The following is a 13,982-nucleotide window of genomic DNA, read 5'->3' as shown; positions in this document are numbered from 1 at the left end:
TTTTGACACTAGACCACGAAGACAAAGCAGATCCTATAATTTCCAGCCATGTGTCTATGCCTTTTTGACAAACCCGAGAAGACGGTATTTCGCCTTTTCTTTCCATCTCACGTGCTTTGGCCAATAGCTCACTTCTTTGGAAATTCAGTTCAGGCAGCAAGTCTGTGGAAATAACGATGCCACTGGCCTTAAGTTTACCGACGTTTGACATTAGAGCTTGAATCTTATTTTCGGACCCTCAAGATACAAGCAAAGGCTTCACTTCCTTTCGCTTACATTTACGTTGGTGGGAGTCAGTAATATTTGCCGAACGAAAATTAATGCGATAGCACTTCGTTATCATTACTGGCTCATCGATTCCTAGCTTATTCGCAAAAAGGTTTTTCACATTAGCTTCAGGCGTTTCATTAGATTTTTCTTCCGGTAATCCGTGAACCAACAAGTTAAGCTTTCGGTCTTTTACTTCAAAAAAATTATTTGAAAAAAACTACGTTTTCTAAAGAGTTAAAGAGGCTGAGTTACAAGGTCGAACCTTAAAACGTACAGGGATTAGGAGGCACAGTTGGGGGGCTACCGCCCCCCAAACCCCCGCTTTCGCAGCCTTTAAATATAAAAAAATTTTCTTTAAACTGAAAGTAAGGAGCGACATTAAAACTTAAAACGAACAGAAATTATTCCGTATATGAAAGGGGCTGTGCCCTCCTCAACGCCTCGCTCTTTACGCTAAAGTTTTTATTGTTTAAAAAAAGAGTTGTGAGAAAGTCAAACAATGTCAAACAATTTGTTTAACATTGTGAAATCGCATAGCACAGTTGGGGGGCTGTTAAAGAGGCTGAGCCACAAGTTCGAACCTTAAAACGTACAGGGATTAGGAGGCACCCTGTACGACGTGATTTGAGTATTCAGGAATTAAAAGCCTTAACACAAGAATGTTCAAGAGCGGGGGTTTGGGGTGCGGCAGCCCCCAACTTTAACTCCTGACACGATCAGCTAACAGTTAGTCAAGCAATAATAAGTAATAAATTGTGCAAAAACGTGCAGAAAATATTTGAAAAAAACTACGTTTTCTAAAGAGTTAAAGAGGCTGAGTTACAAGGTCGAAACTTAAAACTTTCTGTGATTAGGAGGCACTGTTGGGGGGATACCGCCCCCCAAACCTACTGCTTTCGCAGCCTTTAAATATAAAAAAAAATTTCTTTAAACTGAAAGTAAGGAGAGACATTAAAACTTAAAACGAACAGAAATTATTCCGTATATGAAAGGGGCTGTGCCCTCCTCAACGCCTCGCTCTTTACGCTAAAGTTTTTATTGTTTAAAAAAAAGAGTTGTGAGAAAGTCAAACAATGTCAAACAATTTGTTTAACATTGTGAAATCGCATAGCACAGTTGGGGGGCTGTTAAAGAGGCTGAGCCACAAGTTCGAACCTGAAAACGTACAGGGATTAGGAGGCACCCTGTACGACGTGATTTGAGTAGTCAGGAATTAAAAGCCTTAACACAAGAATGTTCAAGAGCGGGGGGTTTGGGGTGCGGCAGCCCCCCAACTTTAACTCCTGACACGATCAGCTAACAGTTAGTCAAGCAATAATAAGTAATAAACTGTACAAAAACGTGCAGAAATTATTTGAAAAAAACTACGTGTTCTATAGAGTTAAAGAGGCTGAGTTACAAGGTCGAACCTTAAAACGTACCGGGATTAGGAGGCACAGTTGGGGGGCTACCGCCACCCAAACCTCCCGCTTTCGCAGCCTTTAAATATAAAAAAAATTTCTTTAAACTAAAAGTAAGGAGCGACATTAAAACTTAAAACGAACAGAAATTATTCCGTATATGAAAGGGGCTGTGCCCTCCTCAACGCCTCGCTCTTTACGCTAAAGTTTTTATTGTTTAAAAAAAGAGTTGTGAGAAAGTCAAACAATGTCAAACAATTTGTTTAACATTGTGAAATCGCATAGCACAGTTGGGGGGCTGTTAAAGAGGCTGAGCCACAAGTTCGAACCTTAAAACGTACAGGGATTAGGAGGCACCCTGTACGACGTGATTTGAGTATTCAGGAATTAAAAGCCTCAACACAAGAATCTTCAAGAGCGGGGGGTTTGGGGGGCGCCAGCCCCCAAACTTTACCTCCTGACACGATCAACTAACAGTTAGTCAAGCAATAATAAGTAATAAACTGTGCAAAAACGTGCAGAAATTGTTTGAAAAAAACTACGTTTTCTAAGAAGTTAAAGAGGCTGAGTTACAAGGTCGAACCTTAAAATGTACAGGGATTAAGAGGCACAGTTGGGGGGCTACCGCCCCCAACCCCGCTTTCGCAGCCTTTAAATATAAAAAAATTCTTTAAACTGAAAGTAAGGAGCGACATTAAAACTTAAAACGAACAGAAATTATTCCGTATATGAAAGGGGCTGTGCCCTCCTCAACGCCTCGCTCTTTACGCTAAAGTTTGACTTTCTCACAACTCTTTTTTTAAACAATAAAAACTTTAGCGTAAAGAGCGAGGCGTTGAGGAGGGCACACCCCCTTTCATATACGGAATAATTTCTGTTCGTTTTAAGTTTTAATGTCGCTCCTTACTTTCAGTTTAAAGAAATTGTTTTTTTATTTAAAGGCTGCGAAAGCGGGGGGTTTGGGGGCGGTACCCCCCCAACTGTGCCTCCTAATCCCTGTACGTTTTAAGGTTCGACCTTGTAACTCAGCCTCTTTAACTCTTTAGAAAACGTAGTTTTTTTCAAATAATTCTTTATTAGATCTCCCAAAAATACTCAGTTAGCATTACCCATTGGCAAATCAACTGCCATTATTTCAGTTAGTCTTAAGTGAATGTAGGTAAAAAGAAGAGACGAAACTATACTCATTTTGTCAATAATAAATAATCGTGTCCCCTTAAGTGTCTTTCTCAATGTAAGAAGTTTTTCAGTAGGGAGAGATGTGTATTTTGTGGTAGATTCCTGATCAATAACTAGACTTAAACAACTATGTATTGTTAAACCATTTATGCTATGTTCAGCAATACCAGTAGGTGCCATAACTACAACGGGACAGTCTTCATTCTTGAATTTGTTGCAAAGTAGTCTTCTCACGACACTGATAACCCTAGATTTTCCTGTACCCCCACATCCAGATACAATCAATTTCAAAGATATTGCACCATTGCGCTAGGTAACTGAGTCTAAAATTTTGTCAACAACTCTGTTGATCAATATTGAGGGACTCATAGTCATTTTTCAACCTGTCTTCGGTGTCACTATTTAAAATCTGTTTGTTTGCGTCTAACAAATCCTCCGTAACATCTGCTGCTCTGTCAATGACTCCTCTCTGAATTGTATTTTCCGTGTCATCTTCAAGGTTATCGTCAATATTATCTCTGCCTTCAGACTTTTTTGCACGTTTTCTTCAAATTCTATATCGCTTTTGACCTTAACAACAAATTTTTCGTGGTAAGCTACCATGTCGGGATAGTTTACGCTTTCAACACAGTAGGTTTCGTAATTTTTATTGCCACTGGCTACTAGTTAATTTTCATTTCGCAAAGGTTTAAACAATTTTAAAAGATCTCCATAGTAAGCATCCTTCTTCTCGTCAGATTCAAATGGGTTTACCTTTCTTTGCTGTATGATATACGGTTTAAAACCTTTTTCTAAGGTAAAAAGACACGTCACTTAACATCGTATTACCATCAGAACCATTACGCTCCTCTTTGTACCAAGACAATAACTGAAAAAGACTGATGTTTTCCATATTTTCCGGTCTTTTAGGGTAGATACCAATAACACAGTGGGCAGTGTACAAATCACTACTCTGTGGATCGTTTTTAGCAAGCTCTTCAAGCTCCTCATACCTTCTCAGTGTCCTCATCACCTCGCTCTTTTTTGCAAGGTCAAGTCAATATATCTAAATTATAGAGATAATATAAAATTTAGTACCAAGAAGCCTATCAGCAGCTTAAACTGCTCAAACTTGACGGGTTCTTATGGACTTCAACAAGTAAGACATAGTTCGTTGACCAAGACTTTTGTATGTATTATTCACTTCCCCCATATTACTTCTATTTCGACACTCTCTGCTTTAGTCATGTAATCGGTAATGTAATACGGCAATTTAGAGCCCAAATGACCAATGTATTGAACATCAAAGTTTGCTTGATTAGTAATTAGTGACGCAGGAGAATAGTCATTTATGTAACGTGTAATTGCTTAGAGGCGGAGTTTATATGTGTCTCAAATAATTGAGACACGTTACTGCTAACCAGGCAGAATGCTGCTTTGCTTTCAAGCGATTTCTTTTAGTGCTTAAGAAGGACGCTAGATGTTGTGATTACCGTTCAAACGACCCTTCCCCTGACTACTGGTTCGATACAATCTCTCGTGGGAAAAAAGAGAAGCATCAGGGCTGTCCATGCACAAAAGGGATTTTCCTCGATGTTAAAGGTGGGGAACTGGAAGTCTCCAGTTTAGGGTCATTGAAAACGATGACTCCAATGATGCACTTTTAATTTCTATCTACCGCTAATTTTGAGAGGTTCTAAAGCTTTTTCACAAAGTCAGCGAAAATTAAGCTATCAGTAGCATTGCAACGATTTTGGATCAGACAAGACACTAACTAGTAACAAGCCCAACAAATCTTAGGACAAAAGGGACACCATTGAGAGTTATTGGCCATCTTTTGTTATTTTCTTTTAAAACTTTAACTAAAAATTATTTTTAACGTTAGGGATTCAATAAAGCGACCAAACTCTGTAAAAGTTCAGCAAAAATATGTTCTTAATCAAGGTTGCAATATAGCTATTCCAAAACAGCGTCTTCACATCACCCTGAACGCAACATAAGGCTCTTTGCTTTCTTACAAACATTGAATTATTCTAGGGACCAGGATCTAAGCTTGATCTTCGTCATTATTGCATATGGACATCCAAAAAAGGAAATTATTTTCTTTCTCGCGCTGCATACCAGGTTATTTTCTGTTCACAAAACATAAGGGGAAATATTATCTTCGTAGTCATAAAGTGCTATGAAGTTATCTTTTGAATTTTGGTGCATTTGGAGATAAAAGCGTTCCTTGAAAAACTCTTTTGCATGCAATTGTTTTTTCTTACTTTTAGTATAATCGGTACCAGAGGTTTGCGACAGAAGAATTTGTTCTTTCTGCTGGAGGAGTGCTTTGTCCACAACCAGGCTGTGGGATGGGAATACTAGCGGAGCGTGACTGCAAACGAATACAGTGCCAGATGCTAGGATGTGGGGTAAGTTTATTAGTTCTATTATTGACAAACCTGGTGACTTCAGTACGTGTGTACTTTTATTAGTAATATTTTCCTGACATAATGATTTTTTAGTAATTTTCTTTTGGAAAACGTTTGTTTAATTCTGCAATTCTGAAGAATGCTGTTTTTTAATGGGAAATTGACAAATTCTCATTGAACTGACGCTTTCTCACAAGTAGATAAGTAATAACACCAGGCACAATAAAATTTGAATACTCCGATAAAACGCAACTAATCGGGTGGACTATTTATTTTTTTTTATGACATTTCTTGCTTTATAAAAAGTCAAATTAATAATAATAATAATAATTTATTTTTGACCCACATCATATACAAAAATAATAATAGTGGAGTATAACAAAAAAAAAAAAAAATAATAATAATACACTATCTACGTGAGTACATAAAACTTAAAACTTCACAAGAGCAGAGTAACCAAAGAAAAGAAAAACATTCAAGATACAAAACACGAAAAAAATACAAAAAACAAACGAGTAAGGCCACTGTGGGCTGGCAGATACTTATATGTAGACTGGGGTAGTTTGCCGGCAAGTTCCGTAAGCCTTGATCCAATATCCAGAAGACTGTAAACAGATATGAAATTCTGATTTCTATACCATGGAGGCAGATACAATAGAAAGCGGGAAAGCCGGAAATAATATGAATGAACTGATCTAATGTCTTTTTGGTGAAAAATAGGGTAAATTCCAGACAGAAACAAAACCGAGTGATCTGTCAAAACCGAATATAACTTAGCAAGAGACTCTCTATTGTATCTACCTCGATTTGCAACAATTTTAGAATAACTTATCTGAATGTTCTTGCAATCAGCGACGACGAGCGTTCGGAAAGATTTTAGTGTTTTACTAACATTGATACCCAGCCACCGGAAATAGGGAACCGACGGGACAGAAAAAGATCCGCAAACTAGATGGGTCGTATTATTGCTATTAAATTAGAGGTATTCACACTTTGAAAGATTAATTGAAGAAAAAATTGTTTTCTTTTCTATGAATTTCTATCTGTTTCTATGAAGTTCTAAAGTAATTTCTCTTTTTCTAATTCTGCTTGGATATCACGATTAATTTCAACTCCATTTATAATTTGGTTGGAAAATCTGTTAGTGATCAATCTAATGTATAAAAAGCACAGCAGATACAAATTTGTAAATGATGTTTTAGATTGCAAAAGAATATGATTTTTTCATATATATAAAAAAAAAAATATTGTTTTTGTCCAAAAAGTAAAGAGCGAAGTTATAAGTTAAAATGAGTTAATGCTGCTATTTACCGTTCGCGGTAGTGAACGAAAGGTTAACAGCAACCCATGTCAATACCAAAGCGCTTAAAAAATTAAAGTTTGAAAACAATATATAGGCTATGACAAGGAGTCTGTTTTTTACACTGATTCAATGCTTGAAGAATAAATTAACTTTTAACTTACCCATTTAAAGTTACTGTCAAATTAAAATCTATACAGTTCTGGATAATGGGTAGTACGTCCTAAAAAAGGCGCACGATCTTGATGAATATTGAATCATCAAATTCAACATATTCGAGATTCCCCAAACATAATATTTCAGCTTGTATTTTGTAAAACATGAAATTCAGAGTATTTTTCGAAAAGGTCAATTACGGATTTTTTTTTTTTTTCTCGACATTTCCTCGGTACTCATCTTAGATAAACTTTTGTCGCAGAATATCGGGAGAGGAGTCGTTTGACAAAAAGTTTGGTCATTCGAAAATAATCGATTTCAATTGGATTCTATTTTTAATTTTTTTCAGAGGATCTAAGATTTCTCGAAACTCCCTGTAAAGCTCCCGATCAGCCTTGTAAAGCAGAGACTGCAAAATTAGGAGCAGAATGGATGATTTATTTGGGTAGTCACAACGTAGCCAACCAGCAGTTAGTCCATTGCCAGATATAGACGTGCGCCACTTTTAAAACTCCAATCCATGACCTGCTTAGTTAGCTACAAGAGTAGAGACATATCACTCAGTTTGATGTTAAATGAACGCCATTTTAACACTAGGGTTATTTAGCGGCAAATGAGTTCTTAATTTGCAGTTTTGGGAGCCCTGTAGTAGGACAAAACTTCCACAAATTTTCGATTTATATGAAAAATAAGCCCCTTCGACATCCACTCGAAATTTATAGTAAAAGTACTATTAAAACTTATAGCACACTGCTACTGCTGATGAAAAATTTAAGTGAATATTCAAATTTTATCCCAAATTTAAATTACAGTCCAATATTGTAATTCTAAAGTGGAAAACTGGGAAAAAACTTCAGAAATATTCCTAATATTAGCCAATAATAAAACTGCGTAATTTAAAAACGAACATATATTTTCCGAAAAAGGGAATAGCTTTTCCGATCAGGGAATAGCTTTTCCGAAAAAGAAGTTTTTCAAAGATAATAAGTCTCATATTAAAATCTAAGACGGACAGAAATGAAGCCATATAGTAGTTTAAGTTTAAAACGTACAGAAGTTACTATCAATGAAAAACTTTAACCAACAGTTATTAAAAGGAATGATCAAGCTAAATTAAAACGAGCATAAATAATCGCAAACAGGAGTAGAGCTATCGCCCCTGAATTATGGTAGTTTTTTTTTTTTTTTTTTTCAATTATAATACATTTATATAAAATCGATAGTCCAACTTATTTTCCATCGAGTGAGCTCCTAAAAATAGTTTTAGGATTTTTTTTTTTTTTTTAATAAACACCAAAGTTTTGAAGCTTGCATTGTAGTAATAAGCCAATCTACTAATGAACATTTCGGTAAGCAGGAAGCATTTATGCAGAAAAGAAACTTCATGCTATCTGACAGATATAATAACTTTGTTGATGAACAGAACAGTTTCTGTGGAGCAAAGTCGTTTTTTTTGTGAGTGCGCCCCCTACATTAATCCAGTTAGCTGTTAGTACTGGTAAAAAGAAACATCTCTGCTAACATACATTCTCTGAATAAAATGAGTCTCTGAATAAAAGTCTTTGGCCATGGTGTACTGTTGACGATTTTTTTCCGATCTAACGCGATTTCTGACGGGCTTTGGGTTCTTTTTTGAAGCACTTGAATTTTTCTTCAGACTATAAAATATTGTAAGCTTGATCCATAGAGCAATTATCTTTTTTAAGCATAAACTGCAAAAATATTTCTCACGATCTGGTTTTTCCAAAAATGTGCTTTATTTGTCGTTACTGTGGGTATCTGCTGCCACAACAATGATTAATCGTTTAAATAATTCCTGACCCTTGACCCTACAAAAGCATTAATTATGACACAAATTATAATTTTGTGAAAAAAGTTATATGAAGCCGCTTACTTTTCGTGATGTTTTCAGCCAAAAATAAGCCTGGCCCACAAAACATTTAAATGCATGACGGGCTACTCTTGGAGGAAAATTATCGGACTTTTCTTCACCAGTGTTGAAATTTGATGTTTTATTTTTTTCAGTTTGTATTTTGTCGGGACTGCTTGCAAGGTTCTCATCTTGGCGATTGTCAGCTCGTTGCAAATGGAAACTGTGAAAGTAACAATGGCAACTATAGTGTAAGTGCTGCAAGAGCGGCTCAAGCCAGGTGGGAAGAAGACAGTGAAACAACTATAAAAACTATTACAAAACCATGTCCTAACTGCCGAACGCCTACGGAGAGGGACGGTAAGGACTTTAAAACAAATTGTAAAACTACAAAAAAAAAAAATACCTTAGGAAAAATTATGTGGGTGCTATCTATAGAATGAGAAATAATGATCAGCTTCTTTATCAGCGTATTGATTTTCAGAAAAGAGAGTTGGCAAAGTGGCATTTTTTTTTGGGGGGGGGGTGTACAACTATGGTTCAAATTTGTGTATTTTTCAGAAGAAAAAGATGGATTCCCCGAACCTCTGGCTACAGAACTGACTAAGAAGTTAAAAAACAAGTCTACTTTTGGTGTTTCAAGTTTATATGGCAATAAACATGTACATTTCATATAAGGTTAAAGACTAAGATGTTAATTTTCAGCCGTCTTTCAACCAATCAATTTTTATTTCACAAGGTTCCTTACAGTATTTTTTACTGCAGTCAATAGGAATGCATCGGACAGTGAGTATATTGCCAACCTAAAATGTTAGAAGAGATTTTAGGCTTTCTAGAAAACCAAAATACAAATAAATAATCACTCATTGTTGTCAAATTGGTAGTTCCCCAATGAAAACCAACCAGCCTTCAAATCTGATATTTTACCTAGAATTTTCCATCGAGATTTGTAGTAATTTGTTGTAAGTTAATTATTAAATGAAAGAGATGGTTCATTGCCTCAGGGAAGCCTTATATGGAGAGTAAGAAAGGCCTTTTGTGCAGAGGTAAGATTTCACTCAGGGTTTTCAATCCGAATATAGAATAGTCAGTTATATAAAAACCAATTTTGTTTTATTATCAAATAAATTCACAAAAGTTCAAAATATTAAAAAAAAGTTTTCATTTTATGGAAAAGAATCAAACCTGGAAGCCTTGCATACTCTGAATTCCGTCTTGACTGCGGGTCCCATGGTTCTTCACGAGTTTTCAATACCTTAAGAAACATTTCCAGTTCTGTGGAAAAAAATACAACCGACACAGTCCCAAAAATTCAAAATAAAATAATAGCAATAATTGTTGTGTAAAGAGCTTATCCGTTTTTGCCGATGAAAAATCTTATACCTTTAACTTAGAACAGTTAAGTATTTGCACGAAACAAATGAAACTGCAAGCAAACAATGGCCACATTCTTCTGAAACCTTTGATACAATTCTATTGAGAGATAACAACCGGCAAAACTATGACACAAACCCTCCTTTTTGGATTAAAGCAACTAGGCATATGTGCAAATTTTGTTACTCAAGATCAAGGATATAGCTATGAACCAAAGAGAAAGGGCTTTTAAGTCCTTATACTAGAATAGTATCCCCAGGCTGTATATGATCATTGTCTTTCACACAGATGTGTGAAAAACAGTAAGAAACAACTCTGAAATTGTCTGAAAACTTCTGAAATTTTTTTCATGGCACTAGAACGCTAAATAGCTTCGCAGTCAAATTCACCTTGTTGGAGCAAAATCCCAAAAATAACATTTGAGTGAAAAAACATCTTGTGCTGTTTGAAAGATTAAAGTCGGAAGTTGCAAACGGAAACTACATCTCTAGAAGTGTAAGGTAAAAAATTTATGGTGAGCGAGGATGAGTCTTATCTATCCTTGACATGTAGTTTTTTTGCAGGCTATCCCCTGCCCCATCCAAATTCGTGTTTACACCCATTTATGTGTACACATATTGTTCTTTGTACATAATTATGTGCTATATCATTGCTGCATCTCAAACTTTTCTATTTATTGACAGGAGGATGTATGCACATGCAGTGTACACGATCAAGTTGTCACTATGAATGGTGTTGGGTGTGCCAAACGGGATGGACTCGAGACTGCATGGGTTCTCATTGGTTTGGTTGACATCGTTCCAGAGAAAAAAATCTACTTCTAAGTCATCTTGACTCTATCGATTGTTTTGTTCAGGGAACCACTTTTAAATTTTGTAACGTTGTTTTGAATCGAAATTAAAGTCGTAGAATACTACAAATGTGTCTGATTTCTTCTTTTCTATATTGCAATAAGACGGAAAGCTGAATCTTTATCTATAAATAATTGTTTTTTATTTCTCCAATTCGTCCAATGAAAAAAAAAAAAAAAAAAAAAAAAAAAAAAAGAAGGTGAATTTCATTGCAACTACCATACGGAATTCACCTTTAAGATATACTTGGATCTTAAAAAGTATAAAAGCTGTCTTGTGTGTTTTCTATTTTTTATTCATGGCTTGTTTACTCATTTCTTATTGTTCAGAAATTGGGGCTTTTTATTTTTTTTCTTATTTTTATCTTTTATTGTCTCTTTTTTATTTAGGTTGACTTTTTTTTGTGTATTAATTTTTTCTTTGCGGTTTTTCTTTGTTTTTACTATGTTCCTAACATAATTCATGTTTGTTCTTGTTCTGGCCATTTTCTAATGTTTCGAGACTTCTTGTTGCGTTAAGGACGATCTTTTAGAGATTTTTTTTTGCCGAAACATCTGTATTTTTCTTAATTTGCTCACTGGCTAAGATTTATTGCGTTTTTGTCCATTTGTATGTTTTGCTGCAATTAGTGGCTGCTGAAAGTTTTATTTTATACAGCAAATCTGTTTGAAAGAAAAAAATAATCTTCAACTTTCTAGAATATTTTAGTTATGTTGTAAAATGCATAATTTTGTATTAAAAAAAAAAATCGGAACTGGTGTTCTAAATTGTAGCTACCGCTATTTATAAAAAGATGAGAAACTTACACATTTTCAGTTTGTAATTCTTTGGAAATATTCATTTAAGGAAAGATTAATGTATGTAAGCAACATAACATTTAGCATTTCAGGTGTTGCATTGTGTATAGTTGGGACAAACTGAATAGAACGACAAATGGAACTTTTTACAAAAAAAAATATGTAATATATATTAAATATATTTAGGCCCTCAGCTGGCTGTTTATTAATCTTTAAAGGTTCCTGTTGTAGCGCAAGATCTTTCCTTCTAAAACTCAGTGACATTACTTATAAATCAAGTCGAAAGAACAGTAAATAGACAAAAATAAAAACAACTAGAAAAAAGCTGAGTATATAATTTCTGAGACCACACTGGCTAATCTTGATAAACAAAAAATCGCGAAGAAAGGAAACGAGGACAATTAACAGCCAGTTAAAAAATTGAAAAATTATGCAAATATTTCGGTCAAGACCTCCGCTTGACCGTCCTCAGTGCAGAATAAAACTGATAAAAATATAAAACCAAACCTTAAAATAAAAACACCAAACTAAAATTGGACGACCCTTTCCTAGTACCGGTGAAAGGGTAACTGAATAAAAAACACAAGTCTAAATGGCATTTCAAAATTTCATTTTGCGTAAAGCACTTTTAAAGGCTGATCGCTTTCCAGTTTGATTGTTATCGGAGACTCTATTCGATTGCACAATATAACTTTGTGGATGTATGTAAAAACGATCAGAATTAATAATTTTGTCATAAATGGGACTTAGAAAAATTTCTCCAGTGTCTCTATTGAGAGCTACCTTTTGGTGAATGTGCTTTTTTATTTCAACTGCCTCCCTGAAAACTTGCGTGAGACCTTTATTCTGCACTGAGGACGGTCAAGCGGAGGTCTTGACCGAAATATTTGCATAATTTTTCAATTTTTTCACTGGCTGTTAATTGTCCTCGTTTCCTTTCTTCGCGATTTTTTGTTTAGCTGAGTATATAAAAGACAATCTTTTGGGAAAGAATATAGCTTTTACAATGCATGGTTTTGTAAGTTTTGTTTTTCATGGTAATGACTTATGAACCATTCAGCGTTTTTGTAATATAAAGAATCGTGCCTAAATCTAAAAACTAGTTAGTAGAAAAAATATTAACAGAAAATCTTACGTAAACACAGAATGAACTTGAGCATGAGAATAATTGAACACAATTCATTGTGAAGGGGAAAATAAGAAATTGAAAAAAGAACAATAAGAATTGGCACAAGAGGAAATAAAGGGGAGAAATGAAAAATCGTTTTGTGGTCCGTTCATGCCATTTTAAATTTTCTTTTTTAAATGTGATCTTTAGGAATGATAGCATCATTTTCATCGGAGGAAAAAATAATTACTGGAATTCTGGTTAAGGATGGAGTTTCTGAGCTAACTCCTTCCCTCCCCTGTTATCAGCTTCATCATTGCTATATATATTAAAGAATCGAAACTGTTGCATTTTCCCTTTTGGGCTTTTTATCCTATTTTTAAAAATAAATTCCCTGAGATTTGTAATTCGATTTTGCTATTGGGAATCTCTTCATTTATTTCCAGATGTCATCTGTAAGCATTCAACTAGAAAAAGCTAGTCATGTTTACTTGCATAGTTCATTGTGATTGAACTTATATTCTATACTTAATATTATTATGACGTCTTTTACTGTTACATTATATCCCTATAATTAAGCCAAATGTTGTAAGCTTGAATGAATGAATTGATTAACTCAACTTAGCACAACATTAATACCCAGTAATAATGTGCCCCAAACGGTGAGTGGAATTCGTCATTATTGGGGCAAACATGAAACTTAACTAATCAATGTGACCAAAAAAATAAATGAATAAATAAACCACAAAACCTTAAAATGAAAGGCTGGAAAAAAAGGAAGTAAAAAAAAATAATTATGGCAGGCAAGCAGTGCAAGGAAGGTGACCCTGACATGGGCAAGCAAATAAAACAATAGAAAATGCTTATACTCCATCATCAAGGCTCAGTAAACAATACTTACTATTTTCTGTTTCAAATTATACTGGTAATATACAAATGACCCGTTGTTATTTTGTCTCTCAGTCTTTATTTATTTGAGACTAATGGTATTTGATATCTGATTGAAAATGTGATCTTTGAAATTGACAGAAGGAAAGGTGGCTTGGTGCTGCGGTGAGTTGTTAGTTGAATGAGTAGTAAATCAATACGCTCTAGAATGTCTAAGAACCAAAGAAGGAGGCCGAACCAACAGAGACCTCTGTCGATTGTACATTAATTTGAATGAAACACATGTTTGTCCAGATCAAAACATCATATATCAGCTTGTTCAACAGATTCGGTTTTTTAAACTTGTCTCAAACCTATTTTTACATTCATTTATCATACATAGCAGAGCCTATACCT

General features: G+C 34.9%; 1 protein-coding gene across 1 annotated transcript in view; it reads left to right on the top strand.

The window, feature by feature from the left end:
- The window catches only part of park (E3 ubiquitin-protein ligase parkin), an 88,428-nt gene extending 77,572 nt beyond the window's left edge, over window positions 1–10,856 (top strand). Inside the window, exons 6-8 of the mRNA XM_089108113.1 lie at window positions 5,102–5,242; window positions 8,724–8,928; window positions 10,626–10,856. Coding sequence (XP_088964239.1) covers window positions 5,102–5,242; window positions 8,724–8,928; window positions 10,626–10,735 — 456 coding nt within the window. The 3' untranslated portion in view covers window positions 10,736–10,856. The remainder of the gene's footprint in view (window positions 1–5,101; window positions 5,243–8,723; window positions 8,929–10,625) is intronic.
- Window positions 10,857–13,982: the final 3,126 nt, after the last annotated feature.

Source organism: Artemia sp. Qi Xiang Cuo, chromosome 2, assembly GCF_049724085.1.
Source record: "Artemia sp. Qi Xiang Cuo chromosome 2, ASM4972408v1, whole genome shotgun sequence".
In the NCBI taxonomy this organism is placed as follows: Eukaryota; Metazoa; Arthropoda; class Branchiopoda; order Anostraca; family Artemiidae; genus Artemia; species Artemia sp. Qi Xiang Cuo.
Note: the sequence above shows the minus strand (reverse complement) of the source record. Positions and strands in the feature narration are given on the sequence as shown.